At 41.0% G+C, this 15,738-nt stretch overlaps 1 protein-coding gene across 1 annotated transcript in view; it reads right to left on the bottom strand.

Moving 5' to 3' along the window:
- NHLRC2 (NHL repeat containing 2) overlaps positions 1 to 15,456 on the bottom strand; it is a 41,570-nt gene extending 26,114 nt beyond the window's left edge. The window contains exons 1-3 of the mRNA XM_006831372.1: positions 15,142 to 15,456; positions 12,692 to 12,844; positions 494 to 949 (exon numbers count right to left, since the gene is read on the bottom strand). Of these exons, the coding sequence (XP_006831435.1) occupies positions 494 to 949; positions 12,692 to 12,844; positions 15,142 to 15,319 (787 nt within the window). The 5' untranslated portion in view covers positions 15,320 to 15,456. The remainder of the gene's footprint in view (positions 1 to 493; positions 950 to 12,691; positions 12,845 to 15,141) is intronic.
- Positions 15,457 to 15,738: the final 282 nt, after the last annotated feature.

The raw sequence follows: 15,738 nt of genomic DNA, 5'->3' as shown, positions 1-15,738 counted from the left end.
GAACTTTTTGAAAAATAAGAATTTGTTGGGAGGTGTTGTTATGTGCCCTGGAGTCGGTTCCGACTCATAGTGACCCTGTACAGGGTTCCCAAGGAGCAGCTGCCTGGTGAGCCTGAACTGCCGATCTTGCAGTTCAAACCAACTCTGCAGTTAAGCACATTAACACACATCGCCACACCAGAAGTCCAAAAACCAAGATGGCTATCTATGCAAATATACTTTAAAGCTCTCAATTTAAAAGATTTTCCCTTTTTGACCTGAATGGAGCTTTTGGGGGAATTTTTCTTGGCCTTTTTGGGGAGTAAGAAGAGGTTAATTCTAGTACTATATTATTAACTTACAAAATAACTTCATGATAAAGTTGAAAGTCAATGACTATTGCCCTTTTAAAATGCACCATTTATAAATGTAAGTTTTGTGATTTCTATTTGAGCTAGTGTTTTGTTTTTTACTGTACAACATGCAATATATCATAATTAGATCCATACTTTACCTCCAATGCTGTATTGAATTTGTCCATTCTTCCAGACGACCACAATTCTATGATGTCCAGTGTCTGCTATTACTAATCTGTCAGTTACATGGTCTACTGTCACCTTGCCAGGAAACAGCAATGGTGAAGGTGGCAAAGAATCCTTATAGAGTTTTATTCCAATTGTTTTCTCTCTGATCTGTCCCTTATCTTTGTAATATTTTAATGCAATTGAAGTATATAAAAACAATTTATCTTTGTGTCCCTCTCCCATCAAAGAAAACAGCATGTTTCCACGGGGTCCAAGTATGACCAGAGTCGGCCAGCAAGAGACTTCTAGTTCTTGCCAAAGGCTGGCATCTGCATCATTAACCACAGGGTGGGTGATATTGTAGCGAAGTACAGCACTCTTAATGTTATCCAGGACTTTTTCATTAGGAAACTTGGCTGAGTGAACACCAACCACCAGAAGACCATCTGAAAGGAAAAAATTAGAAGGTGAACATCATGAAGTCTAACTTTGAATAGCATCATGCTCACACCAGGTTTTGGCTCATTAATAAATGTAAATAGTCCACAGATCAAAAAGCGAAAACAAAAGAAGCCAAATGAACTACAATTAGTGCCCTCAACTGCATGTAACATATATAAAAAATTAACAGATATGACAGTTTTGATAATGACATAAAAGCACATGGAATTCATGGGGTGATTTCAGGATTAAAATTCTTTCTGCTCTTTATCTAGACAAAGCTATAAAAAAAAAGTTCCTATTTTCTTCTCAGGATTTTGTGACCTTTTTTTCACCTAAAATATGCTCCTTTGAAATTCACCATGACTGAGCACTCGACCACAAGGTCGGTTTGAACTGCAAGGTTGGCGGTTCAAACTCACCAGCTTCTCCTCAGAAACCCCTATACAAGGTTGCTATCTGACTCAATGACACTTAACAACAATGGCGGCTTTTGAGGCTATGTATTGCCACATCAAGGTCCAGGTGTGGTGCTGTAGGATAAGCAGTGGGTAACTAATCTCAAAGTCAAAGATTCAAACACACCAGCTGTTCCTCAGAAACTCCGTACAGGATTGAAATCAGTTGGACCTAACTTGATGGCACTTAACACCAACAACAATGATGACTGTTTTGGAGGGTCTTTATTGTCATATCAGGAGTCCTGATGTGCCGCTGTGGGTTAATGTGCCAGACTGCAAAGTCATTTTAACTGCAAGGTCGGTGGTTCAAGTTCACCAGCTGCTCTTCAGAAACCCTATACAGGGTTGCTATGGGTCAGAACCAACTTGACGGCACTTCCCAACAACAAATGTCACATCAGGGTCCTGGCATGCCCATATAGGATAAGCATTGGACTACCCTTGGAAACCCTGTACAGGGTCGCTATGGGTCGGAACCGACTCAACGGCACTTAACAACAACAACAATAACTAATCTCAAGGTTAGCAGTTCAAACCCATCAGCCTTTCCTCGGAAACCCCATACATGGCCACTGTGAGTTGGAACCAACTTGATGGCACTTAACAACAACACTGTCATATTATTCTTTTTATAACTTAACCTTATATTTTAAATTAACAGAACAAATAAATGTTTCTATAAGGTTGGCAATTTATTTGAAATTCCTATTACAATTCTTAGAACAAGTACTCAGGAAAAAACCAATTAAGGAAGAAGTGTTTGGCTGCAGAACAAGCTCTGGTGGAGGGGGGGGGGTAATAAATAAGAATTGTTTAGCTGGATTCAGAGAAAAAAAGCCAATATTGACTACCAAAGAAAGATACTCAGAATTCCACTAAGTAAAGCTGACCTCAGGTACAGAGGTAACAATAGCTGTGTAAATTCAAATCTCCAAACACATCCATCAAAAGCTATATATCCATAACAGCATGAAGAACAAATAAAGCCACACAAATTGGAGCTGTTTCTGCTATGGATGTATCATTTCCCGATAGCCTATCCTTCTACTGTTTGCAACTATGAGGGGGCTTCAAAAGCGCACTCAACTGTAAATGACATTATAATTTGACACTCAAATTACTCATGGCATTTTAATTTTTGTTGGCAGTTTGTTCTGAAAATGAGTCTGTCATGTCCTTGCATGCTTTACCCTTAATAATAGTCTTGTAAAACTTAGTAACTTTTATAGATTGCTTTGTTTTAAACAGTACTTTAAAACTATCTGAGATAAACAGCTGGCTTTCTGTTTTGAGCAAAATCAGAACAAACATATAAACTAGTCCTCCTAATATACCTCTTTCAGATACTTATTTAACCACAAATGTTACAAAAACATCTAGAAAAATAATTTTGTCTATCCCATTAAAATTTTATAATATACAATTGTTTGCACTGTTACTCAATTTTGTTTTTGTTCTACGTCGGAAAAGAAAGAGCATTTGACTGAAGCACAGGGATCAAAGAAGTAAAGAGTACATATATTTTTTTACGCATGCAGATAACACTTCAGACAGTTATCACCTCTGCAGAGTCAAACTTAGTCATTATGAACTCTCCCGCACCATGAGGCTATTTCTCATCATAGTAAAAACTAGGAGTCAGATTCCTGTAGAGTCAGATTCCAGGGGGTTCAAAATCTTAGCCCCACCACGCACTGCTAGGTAACCTTAAGCAACCTGCTTACTCTCTGTGTATCTTAGTTTTCTTATCTGTAAAATGAGAGTAATAATAAAGTCTACCTCAAAAGACTATTGGTAGTTCTTCATTTTTATTATATTTGAAACCTTCAATCTTGTTCCCTCTCTTCATCTAAGTTGAATTTTACTTATATTATTTTCTACTATTCATTTAAGCCTTCCTTAAAAATCAAACAAAAAAAAACAAAACAAAACAAACCACCTTGGAAATTTGTTTATAACAATTTCTTATGGAACAAATGAAAATGTTTCTAGAAATAAATTCATAAGATTTAAAATTTAACTCAATCATATTTTTCATAAACCATGACAACTAATTAGGCGTACGCATCCTGGTGTGGTGCTGTGGGTTAATGTGCTGGACTGCAAGGTCAACCTGAACCTCAAGGTTGGCAGTTCAAGCTCACCTGCTGTTCCTAGGAAACCCTATACAGGGTCACTATGAGTCAGAACCACCTAGACAGCACTTAACAATGATCCTGTTGCTCAGGCTTCTTATTGGTTGATTTCAACCACCAGCTGCTCCTCGGAAACCCTATACAGGGTTGCTATGAACCTACTTGATGGCACTTAACAACAACAAGGAGCGCTGGTAGTATAGTGGATTACGAGCTGGACTGCTAACTGAAAGGTCAGTAGTTCAAATCTACCAGTCTCTCCATGGTAGAAACATGGGCTTTTTTGCTCCAGTAGAGATTAACAGCTTCAAAACCCCTATTACAGGGTCGCTCTGAGTTGACACTGACTTGACAGCGCTTGCCAACAACACAGTGTAAGTATAAAGAGGCCTGCTAGTGTAGTGAATTACGAACTGGGCTGTAGGTCAGCAGTTCGAAGCTATCAGTTGCTTCACAGCAGAAAAATGAGGCTTTCTGCTCCCGTAAAGATTTATAGCCTCAGGAACTCTACACAGGGTTGCTACAAGTCGAGTCAGAACTGACTCAGTGGCCCAATCACTGATACCACCATAGTATACATATAGCGTAGTGCACTGAAATCTAAGGAATCTTCCTGCTTCACTTAGAATAAGTAAGAGGAGTACTAATGAGGAGTGTGGGGCAAGGAATCATCTAGGGTCTCTTTTAGCCAGAGTCTGTAATTCCCACCCAACAATGCTTCTACCCCTCGGGGTCTGGGTCAGGGTCAGAGAAGGTGGGAGAAGAAACCAATAGGGTGCCATAATTCAGCTGTGGATGCTGTAGAGTTCACTGTCATTGTAAAAACTTGAACCTCCAGCATGGGTATAAAATGACCCATCTCTGAGGCAGGAGGTGGGGAGGGGGCTCTCACTACCATCAAAGGTGCACACGTCCTTTGGACCCTGAGATCCCTGTGCACTGAACCTCCTCGACTCAGGGACAGAAAGTTGTGACACGGAAGGAGTGGCAGAAGAGCATCAGCAGTAGAAGCAGTTGTCCTTCCCGGCTCACGGCCAAGTTAAACTGAGTGACTCAGGGCAGGAAACTGGCTTGTTGAGTGGGGTGTTTCCAGGCACTTCGGTGGGGGAACTAGGAATGCTGACTCACAGAGCTGGAGCCAAGAGCCTTCAGGCCAAGACTAATGGTGTAGTAGGTGTGTCCTATGGGCATCTATCAGCAGCTGATGGAACAGCCCTGAGTATTTTCTGATCCTGAATTATAACCTGTTAACTTCCCTAGTAAACCCCGTGACTGTGAGTGAGTGTGGTGCCTGAGTCCTGTGTGGCCACGACAACGAATTAACAAACCCAGCAGAGTAAGCAGGTTGGGGGAGGAAAGGTTGATGCTTCCTATTGTTTTGTAGGGAACACAGCTAAAGAGGGCGTATGGAAGGTGGAAGAGACTGAAGAAGGAGGCTAAGCACAGAAAACAAAGAGGAGCCTGGGACAAAATGAGACAAAATACACAGATAGGGGCAGTCACCCTTGCAAGATAAGGATCCGGAACTTTACCCTAAGAACACAAGACATCATATGGAAAATGAAATCCAAGTCTCAAAGATACTTAAAACTCAAGATATCTTAAATTAAACCTATGGCATCCCACTCCAAACGTGTCCTTTTCTTTAGTTTCCTGTCAGTGAGTGGTGCCACGTGGCATCCATCCAATTACACAAGTCAGAGAAATACCCAGGATACCCCTGTAATATCCAACTAGCCCTCCCTCATCATCCATATCTAATGCATGACTAAGTCTAATTTCTGATCATAATGTTTCACACGGAACATGACAAGAGTCTTGTCACATATCTTCAATGTCCATTCTTATCTATCCATTGTTCTTGTTAGGTGCCATTGAGTCAGTACCGACCCATAGTGTCCTTATGCACAGTAGAACGAAACACTGCCTGATCCTGGGCCAACCTCACTACTGTTGCCATGTTTGAGTCCATCGATGCTGCCACTTGTCCAGTCCATCTCGTTGGGGGTCTTCCTCTTTTTCTCTGACCCTCCACCTTACCAAACATGCTATTCTTCTCCAGTGACTGGTCCCTCCTGACAATATATCTGAAGCACGAGAGATGAAGTTTGGCCATCTTGGTCGCTATGAGTCGGTACTGACTTGATGGCACCTAACAACAACAACATAATACTAAAACCAAACCAAACCATTGATTACAAACAGATTCTGACTCAGAGAGACCCCAAGTGACAGACCAGAGCTGCCCCATAGGGTTCCCGAGGCTATAAATCTTTAGGGCAGCAGATGGCCACATCTTTCTCCTGCACAGTGACTAGTAAGTTTGACCTGCCCATCTTTCGGTCTGCAGCCAAGCACTTTCCCACTACACCACCAGGACCTCACTGTGCTGCAGGGACCCTGTATACAGTTTCCGAGGAGCAGCTGGTGAGCTTGAACCGCCGACCCTGCAGTTCAAACGACTTTGCAGTCTGGCGCATTAACCACAGCGCCACCCCAGGACTCCCCCAGGACCTCATAGCACACCAACAATGTATCTAGCATAAAGAAGTAACCATAATTTAGAGAGTCTCAAAGAGAAAATCAAAGGGGGAAAAACACACCTTGGTGCCTGTCAGTTTAATATCAATAGAAGCTGATTTATTATGCGTTATACACAATCTTAAGGTATACTCTTAAAAAAATCATTAAAGTAAATTTTATTTTTTTCTCAAGACTCCAAGTGCTGCAATTTCTTTTATTCTACTGTAAAGTGGTACTGGTCACCATTACAAACCTGAGTTACAAAGACCTGAAAACTATTTTACAGAGGAAGGTCACTGGGTATTAAATTGGGCCTCTTCCAGGGTGTTGCTGAATTAATAAGCACTTCCTCACTCAGCTGAGCATTTTTGGCTTACTGATAAAATGAATGGACTATCCTCCAGAATTTAAAATAGGCTGGCAAATGTTGCTTCAAGTATATTAATAGCACTGCTGGCAGATATGTTCAGAAACATCAGATAGCAAATGGGACAAGACATTGAGCTCCAAGAAAGCAAATTTAATTTAGTGACAGTTTACTGAATGAAGTTCTATTCAATAAGCTTTGGTTACGACTGCTTCTGTAAATATTAATTGGACTATCTTCTGATCTATATGAAAATCTTTTAAGTGAACTGAATTATCAGAATGTAGCACATCAATCAAGTAATATTTCTTAGAAATTCCAATCTTGAAACCACTTATAAAGTGTTCTACTTTTTAAGAAGTTATGTTCTTCTTCTTGTTAAGTCTATTCTGACTCATAGTAGATTTGTCTAGGGATTTGTACAGCAGTTCAAGTAGACCTTGTGGTGCAGTACTTACCCTACAGATAACCTGTTTAAGATGTCTGTGGTTGTTAAGTGCCATCAGGTTGGTTGCAGCTCACAGTGACCCTGCATAGGGTTTCTGAGGAGCTGCTGGTGGGTTTGAACCGAAGACCTTGCAGGTCAAACTGACCAGTGCATTATCCTACAGTGCTATACTAGGAGTATAATTATATGTAAAAAAGTATTTATTTTTTGTCACAATGCATTATAAAGATAAGTGGTTAAAGAATCACTAATAATAAAATGGTTACAGGATTACAAGGATCCAGTCCCAGAAATAACTTAATTTGCTTCAGGTATGGGGTTGTTAATCTGTTAGCAAATTCAGTATTTCAGATGTGATCTTAGATGTGGAAATACCTCATTTTAGGGCTCTTAACCCAGTCGGTGGTGTCTTTCTAAAACATACAAGGTATTGTTACTAAGTGCTGTCGAGTTGGCTCTGACTCAGAGTGAACCTGTGTAGAGTTTCCAAGGAGTAGTTGGTGGGTTTGAATGGTCAACCTGGCTTTTCAAACAGACTTTGTGGTCCTAGTGCTTAACTTATCAGACCATTCTTTTATTGAAAAAAACAACAGACAAAATAAATCTTCAATTTCTCCCTATCCTCAATGAAAGAAAACGTCTTCTCTATTTAGAACATTGTACAAAGTTCTTCGCAATGTGGGCCTAACCTACCTACATTCACGTTTACCAACCCACTCAAAAATCCACTGCCATGGCGTTGATTTCAACTTATAACAACACTGTATAGGGTATCCGAGGCTGGAAATCTTTATGGGAACAGAATGTCTCATCTTTCTCCTGTGGAGTGGCTGGTGGGTTTGAATTGTAGGCCTTGTGGTTAGCAGTCCAGTGCTTATCCTACAGCACCATCTTGCCTGATCAAACCACTTCCCACCCCCAGAAGAAACCTGCTCTTCCAAGCACCCACTTGGTCAGCACTGTGCCTCCGTCCCTCCCCAGTTTCATTCTCAGGCACTTTCCTGGTCACTTTCTAAGGCCCACCTCCATGGACTTCTTCAAGAACTTTTCCCAAGTGCTTCTAGACAAAGTTAGTCACTCCTTTCCTCGGGTGCCACAGTGCTTTCTATTCAACTTTGTTACTTATTCCTTTAGCAATTAGTAGAGTACCCTGCACCTAACACATGTGCAACAGATGTTATGGTGTGAATAAGACATAGGCATCCAAAACTTTGAGAGAGTGAGACAGTGAGACATCCCTCTTTCTTAAACCCATACAGATGAAGTTTTTGGAAAATGCAATAAAATTAAGTGACGAATTATTTTTGTGGAACGATCACAACAATCTGCTTCCAAATTTTTCTTTACCTTTAACCCAAACTCAGTGCTCCTTACATATTAACTCCCCCCGCCCTCACCTGCCCTCTTAACCACGAAACATTTTGGTTTCAGATATTCATGTAAGTAGGATCTTACAACATTCGTCCACTTGTGTTTGACTTATTTCATTCAGCATGTTTTTGAAGTTCATTGTGATAATTATGGTTTTGTGTCAATATGGCTGAGCCAGGATTCTCAGTGGGTTAGCAGTTAAGATTTAGTAATCACTTCCAGGATGAGATCTGTTAGGATGTAATCCCTCTCCATGATCTGGCCAGCCCAGAGGGAACTGTCTGTGTGTTGTAAACCCTCAGTGCTGATGTAGGCTCAACGCAATCCACAGGACTAGGGTGATTTTGAGTCAATCTCTTTGGAGACCTGAAAGAGATTATAAAAGCAAGCAGAGCTTGGAGGGACATACTATCACCAAGAAAGAGCCAGGAGTGGGTGCGTTGTTGGATCTGGGGTTTCTGCACTGTGAAGCCGGGAAGATTGATAGCAAGACAAATGGAGATCGCCAAGGAAAACTGGGCCTGCAGATGCTGAAAAGAGATATGATCTGGCTGCAGAATCAGTCTCACCCATTTCTGTTTGTTACGGTAATCTACTTGTGGCATTTCTGTTACAGAAGCACTAGAAAACTAAGTCAAGTATCACAACTTCATTTCTTTTTCTGGCTGAATAATACTCTGCTGTGTAAATATATCTACTACATTTTGCTTATTCATTCATCTGTTAATGGATCCTTGGGTTGTTTTTTACCTCTTAACTATAAATAAATACTACAATGATTACTGGAGTCCTGGTGTGACGCCATGGGTTAATGCATGGGTTAATGGATTGCAAAGTCAGTTTGAACCGCAAGGTCAGTGGGTTCAAGCTCACCAGCTGCTCCCCTGAAAACCTATACAGGATCACTAGGGGTTGGAACCAACTCAACAGCACTTAACAATAACAACAATGAATATTAGTGCACAGATATTTGCTTGAGTCCTGCTTTTGTGTCTTTTAGGCATATACATGGGAATGAAATTGCTGGGTCATAAAGTAATTCTATGTTTAGCTTTTTGAGGAACTGCTTTCCATAGTAGCTCATCATTTTACAACCCCACCAGCAATGGATGAAGGTTCCAATTTCTCCACATTCTCATTAATATTTGTTATTTTCTGATAATAGCCTTTCTACTGGGTGTGACTGGGAGAAAGATGAGACATTCTGCTCCCGTAATGATTTACAGCCTTGGAGACCCTCTGTAGCAGCTCTCTTCTACCCTGTGGAGTCACTGAGTTGGAATCAACTCAACAGCAGCGGATTTCAGTGAGACAGCAGTGGATTTCAGTGAGACAGCAGTGGCTCTGATTTGCATTTCCAATTATGACAAATGTCACTGTTCATCTTTTCATATATTTACTATTCTGTTAAGAGATATTCGTCTGTAGTTTGTTTGCTTTTTTTCTTGTGGCATCTCTGTCTGGTTTTGGTAATGTTGACCTCATAGTGTTCTCTCCCTTTTATTTTTGGAAGAGTTTTAGATTGAGCAGTGTCGATTTTTAAAATGCTAGTTAGAATTCCCCAGTGAAGTTACCTAGCCCCAGGAACTTTGTTTTTTGTGGGAACATTTTGATGACCGTTTATTTGTTATGGGTCTGTTGAATTTTTTTCTTCTTTAGTCAATTTAGATTCTTTATATTTCTAAGGCAGTCCTGGTGTGGTGCTGTAGGATAAGCACTGGACTGCTAACCACAAGGTTGATAGTTCAAACCGACCAGCCACTACTTGGAAACAAAGCCCATAGGGGTTGCTATGAGTTGGAAGAATGAAGTTCTTGACAACTTCAATCTTTTCTCCGTTGATAAGAATGTTGTTTATTGGTCCACTGGTGGGGATTTTTTTCTTTATGTTGAGGGGCAACTCATACCGAAGGCTATGCTGATCTCCGTCAGTAAATGTTTTAAGTCCTCTTCACTTTCAGCAAGCAAGGTTGTATCATCTGCATATCACAGGTTGTTAATGAGTCTTCCTCCAATCCTGATGCCACGTTTTTCTTCATAGAACCCAGCTTCTCGGATTATTTGCTCAGCATACAGGTTGAATACAACCTTGTCACACATCATTCTTAATTTTAAACCATTCATTGTTCCCATGTTCTGTTTGAACAACTGCCTCTTGGTCCTGATACAGATTCCACATGAGCACAATTAAGTGTTCCGAAACTATTACTGCAGAATTATTAATTCCCCCCTCTTTTTGGTCAGTTATTTGCTTCACATATTATGAGGTTCTAATGCTGATGTGGCGCTGTGGGCTAATGCATCAGACTGCAAAGTCGTTTGAACTGCAAGGTCGGTGTGGTTCAAGTTCACCAGCTACCCCTTGGAAACCCTATACAGGGTTGCTATGGGTAAGGACTCAACTCGATGGCACCTAACAACAAACAACAATGCTAGGAGCATATGTATTTATAATTGTGTATCTTCTTGATAACGATAGCATTATAATTATACAATATCCTCTCTGTCTCTTCTAATCCTATACTCACTACAATCCTATACTTACTTTTCAAGGTTCTTACACAGTTGAAATTTTTAGTTGCTTTTCTTGGTATCTGTGTGGGAAGGTCAGATGTTGCTGTTACATGCCATCAAGTTGGTTCTAACTCATCGTGACCCTAAGTACAATAGTACAAACCTGCCCACTCCTGAGCCATCTTGACAATCTCTACTATGTTTGAGCCCACTGTTGCAGCAATGTTGTTGAAGGTCTCCTTTTTCACTGATCCGCTACTTCACCTACTAAGTATGATGTCCTCTTCTCCAGGGATTGGTCCCTCCCGATAATATGTCCAAAGTAAGTGACACGAAATCATGGCATCTGCATTTCTAAGGAGCATTTTGGCTGCACTTTTTCTCAGACATGAAGCCCTTTACTCTGTTTTCTCAAGTCGCACTTTGAAAGCTTCTGTTCAGTTTTTTTATTTCATAATATTTCGTCCATTCGCTTTCCGTAAAGTTCAAGGGCAAGTCTCAGAGTCCATTTTGGTCTTTTCTTTCTTTCCTGTCTTTTTCATAACCTTTTACTTTCTTCACATGTGATGTCCTTGATGTCATCCCACAAGTTGTCTGGTCTTTAGTCAGTGTACAATTAAATGTCTTCCTGAGATAGTCTCCAAAGGCCGTATGTTGTCTCTTGTGGACTTGTTTTAATTTTCTTCATCTTCAACTTGAACTGCGCATGAGCAGTTGATGGCCTGCTCCACAGTGGGCCACTAGATACTTGACATGCTCGTGTCACATCTTCCTTTAAGTCACCAGGTGAGTTTCTAAAAACATGAGGTCGCTATTGAGGAATACATATTTGAATTCTGAACAAATCTTATTAATGGGCAATTTCAACTATCCTAAAGATTTTATCTACAACTCCTTTTTTTAACTGAATTTCAAGAGACTCTCCATTTTGTACATGTATGTTCATTCCCACCTTTACTTTCATACGGTTACTGACTCTCTCTGCTTTATCCATTCCAGGATTAAAGCGTCAATGAATTTAAACCTAAATAAGCCTAACCTTCAGTTAGCTTCCTTTTCTCCCTGTGCTTTCGTTTAGAAAGAATGAAACGGAAAAAAAAAAAAAACCAAAAATTTTTTTTTTTAAATTACTAGAACAAAGTAAGCACGGGAACTTTAAAAAGTTTGAGTGAAAGGGAATTAAAAGATAATGGAAATTTCCCCCAAGATTTTAGAACCCTCCTTATATAATCTTTTACATCTTTAGAATTTATAACATTATACAACTGACTTTCCCAATTATTTGAAAACATAATTTTTCAATGAAGCTGGCATAAAAAAAAAAAGTATACTATAATATTTTGCATTCCACTATAGCTTTTATAGTGTGAAATTAAAAGGCATAGTGGGTTACACATTGGGTTGCTAACTACAAGGACAGAAGTTCAAATCTACCAGTTACTCTACAGGAAAAAGATGAGACATTTCTGCCCCCATAAAGATTTACAGCCTTGGAAACTTTACAGGATTGTTATGCATTAGAACCAATTTGATAGCACATAACAATACATAAGAACTTTAAACCTTTATAGCACAGTTAAAAGAGTATAAAATTAAAGTCATATACTTCATGTTTTTCAGAAAAGACAATTTTGGTGAGTCTATACATAAAAAGTCCCTTTTTAAAAACTGTTGTCATAAAAATACTTAATTATGCCCTATTCTCAAGAACAGCATATACTAAATGTTTTATTATGTAGGGAGAACACTACAACTAAGCTCAGCCCTTTCTGAAAAGGCACGTGGAGCCCTTGATTATTAGATTAGAAATTATTTTTAGAATCACTTAGTCTTGATGTCCATTATCCTATGAGTAAATACAGCAGCTAGTCTTCTAGAGTCCAGGCAAAGACAGCTTCTTACAAATAAGTTAAAAGGCAGATCTATACCTTTATCAGAGTACGTGTGTTCTAAAGCATGGAGATCAGGCAACAGGTGAATACAGTTTATGCAGCAGTAGGTGAAGAAATCAAGGACGACCACCTTTCCACATAGATCCTTGTAGACAGAAATAGGTCCTTCTGTGTTTAACCATTCTAATCCTGAAATTGACACAAAGCAGATTATAATGATTAAGGGAAAAGACAATGAGAAAGAAAATGTATCCAAAACTTCCCATAAATATACTTTTCCTAAGGCTAATAGAAGTCCAAGACCTTAAAATGATACCACTATTTACAGACCGTGGTAAGTGAATATATTAATTATTTACATTAATTTATTATTAATAAATTATCAGCTCAAACAGTCAAAAGGAATGATGTCTCTTCATGATTGACAAAACAAGTATCCATAAAGACAAAGAAAATGACCAAGACAACAAATCTGTAAAGATGGAAGTGGCAGAGACAGAAGATGAAAGAAAAGGAGGGAGTGGGGGAAGAAGGAAGGGGCAAGCTGCTATTTATTATGAGGCAGGCCATGTAACAAGAAAAACTTACTAAAACAAGTAAAATTAGTTCAGAATTAGTGTTAATAGTCTGTGTGTGAAAAAGGAAAAACCAACACATGTAGGCAAAAAACAAATGGAAATATCCAACATGAAGAGGACCTAGTTCATACGTAATTAGGTATAAATGAGCTTTGACAGTGAGGTGAAATTTAAGAACTGTTGTTAGTTGCTAGTGAGTTGATTACAATGGAAGGTCACCGGTGTGCAGACCAGAACTGCACCATGGAGTCCTGTGTGGCACTGTGGGTTAATATGCTGGATGGACTGACTGTAAGGTCATTGGAGCAGCAAGGCCAGCGGTTCAAGTTCACCAGCCACTCCTCAGAAATCCTACACTTTCATCATGAAAACGTTATCGTAAAAAAACTAAATTATGCCCTATCTCTGAATTGGAACTGACTCAACAACACTTAATGACAACAATATGGTTTTCAAGCCCGTGACCTTTCAGAAACTGATCACCAGACTTGTCTTCCACCATGCCTCTGTTGTTGTTAAGTGCTTCTGAGTCGGTTCTGACCCATTGAGACCCCGTATAGGGTTTCTGAAGGAGCTCTGGTAGCGTAGTGGTTACAAGTCGGCTAAGCTCAAGGTCAGCAGTTCAAAACTACCAGCTTTCTGTGGGAGAAAGATGAGGCTTTCTGCTCCCGTAAAGATTTACAGCCTTGGAAACCCTGTACAGGGTCGCTATGAGTCAGAACTGACACCTCGGCACACGTCCTCCCCCCTCCCCCACCACCACATAGGGTTTCTGAGGCTGTAAACTTTTATGGGTGCAGAAAGCCTCATCTTTCTTAGATTTGAACTACTGACCTTGTGGTTAGCTGTCCAGCTCATAATCCACTATGCTACCAGGTGGGTTTAAACAGCTAGCCTTTCATTTAACGTTTCTTTGATGAGATAAGCATTCATGCACCCATTTTTTTTTTTTCTCTAAAAATCCCATAATATTTCAGAGCCAGTGTAGGAGTTTGCAACTGAGAAAATCAGCACTTCTCACTAGACTGCTAACCACAAGGTCGGCAGTTCAAATCCAGCAGACGTTGCTCAGAAACCCTATATAGGATCGCTATGAGTGGAACCAACAAGAAGAAAAGGTGAGGTTCCAATGGACCTCCCATGAGATAATTAATTGATCCCTGCCACAGCCAACCAATTAACTATACATGAGGTTTTAGTGTCGTGCCAGGAGACATGCCAACAGCAACAGGCAAAACAATACCAGCGCCAACCATCGAAGGTAAAGTCCAGCTTCGTGTACCACAGCAAACTGGTCTTCACTAAGAGCGTCGCTGTTACAAAGGCTCGCAGAGCCGGAATTCGGCAAACTGACTCAGATTTAAAAATAAAAAATGTCTTACAACTGTGAAAGAAACGTATCAAGGCTAAGAAACTGCGGAATCTGGGGTCAGTATAACTCAATTGTAGCACTTAACAGCGGTGATCACGGCCTTGCCTCAGTTTCCTCAATTGTAAAACAAAACTCCTGAAAGCAACTCAGTGGATTGAGCAATAAATGATCCACCGGAAGCGTTCAGATCTGTGTCGGGCACGCAGAAAGTGATCGATGGAGGTTAGCTAGTACGACGGGAAGCGGACTGACAGGATGGGGTGTCACGGGCATGTCAGATAATGTCATCACGGCCAGCCAGCATTCACGGAGAGTTCACTAGGTTAATATCAGGCTCCGGACTGACGGCTCCAGGACCACCCCCACCCCCATCCCCCACCGACTGCAGCAGCTCCGAGACACCCGCATGGGGCGCAGCGCCCAACAACGTCGCCAGCTACACCACCCCGCCTCGCCCACCGCTTCAGGGGAGGGCGCCGTCCACGAGGAAGGGGAGGTGCCGGGGAGGGTTCCCCACCCTGGAACCAGCCCCTCACCTTCCGGAAACTCAGGCACTGACAGATCCTGCTTCCAGCTGTCCACCTTCTGCAGATACTGGTGGACCAGGCTGTCCTTCTCCTGCTGGGTGACAGCATCGAGCAGGGCGTACTCCAGCGAGGTCTGCGCCGGGAGCAGGCCCGAGAGGCTGCAGCTCCGGGCTCCGGGGGCCGCCATGTTCCGTCCCGTCAGTCCGGAGGCGGCGGCCGGGCCCGCGGAGAGTTTGGCAGAGAGGAAGCGTTTCCTGTCCTTTGGTTTCAAAACGACACATTCACTTCACTCTCTTCCAGCCCCACTCCACGCTATCGACACTTAAACAAACAAGAAACAAACAAAAAACATCCTGTATTCAATTGCCAAAGTCCAAATCGTCGCCAATTCTGTGCATGTAATTAACCTAAGGTCCCAATCCACCCCGCCCCTTCTGAGTCCTCCAGCCTCCGCTCAGCCTGGACATTCAGAATACCAGATTCAACATGAAAAGACCTCTGGAATAGCGTTTTAAAAGTGCTTAAGAAGCCATTTCATTGGGAAATTACGGGCCTTAGAACATAAATAAAATAAAGTAAACCCACAGAACTTTAAATGGTATAGAT

Source organism: Chrysochloris asiatica, unplaced genomic scaffold, assembly GCF_000296735.1.
Source record: "Chrysochloris asiatica unplaced genomic scaffold, ChrAsi1.0 scaffold00003, whole genome shotgun sequence".
Classification (NCBI taxonomy): Eukaryota; Metazoa; Chordata; class Mammalia; order Afrosoricida; family Chrysochloridae; genus Chrysochloris; species Chrysochloris asiatica.
Note: the sequence above shows the minus strand (reverse complement) of the source record. Positions and strands in the feature narration are given on the sequence as shown.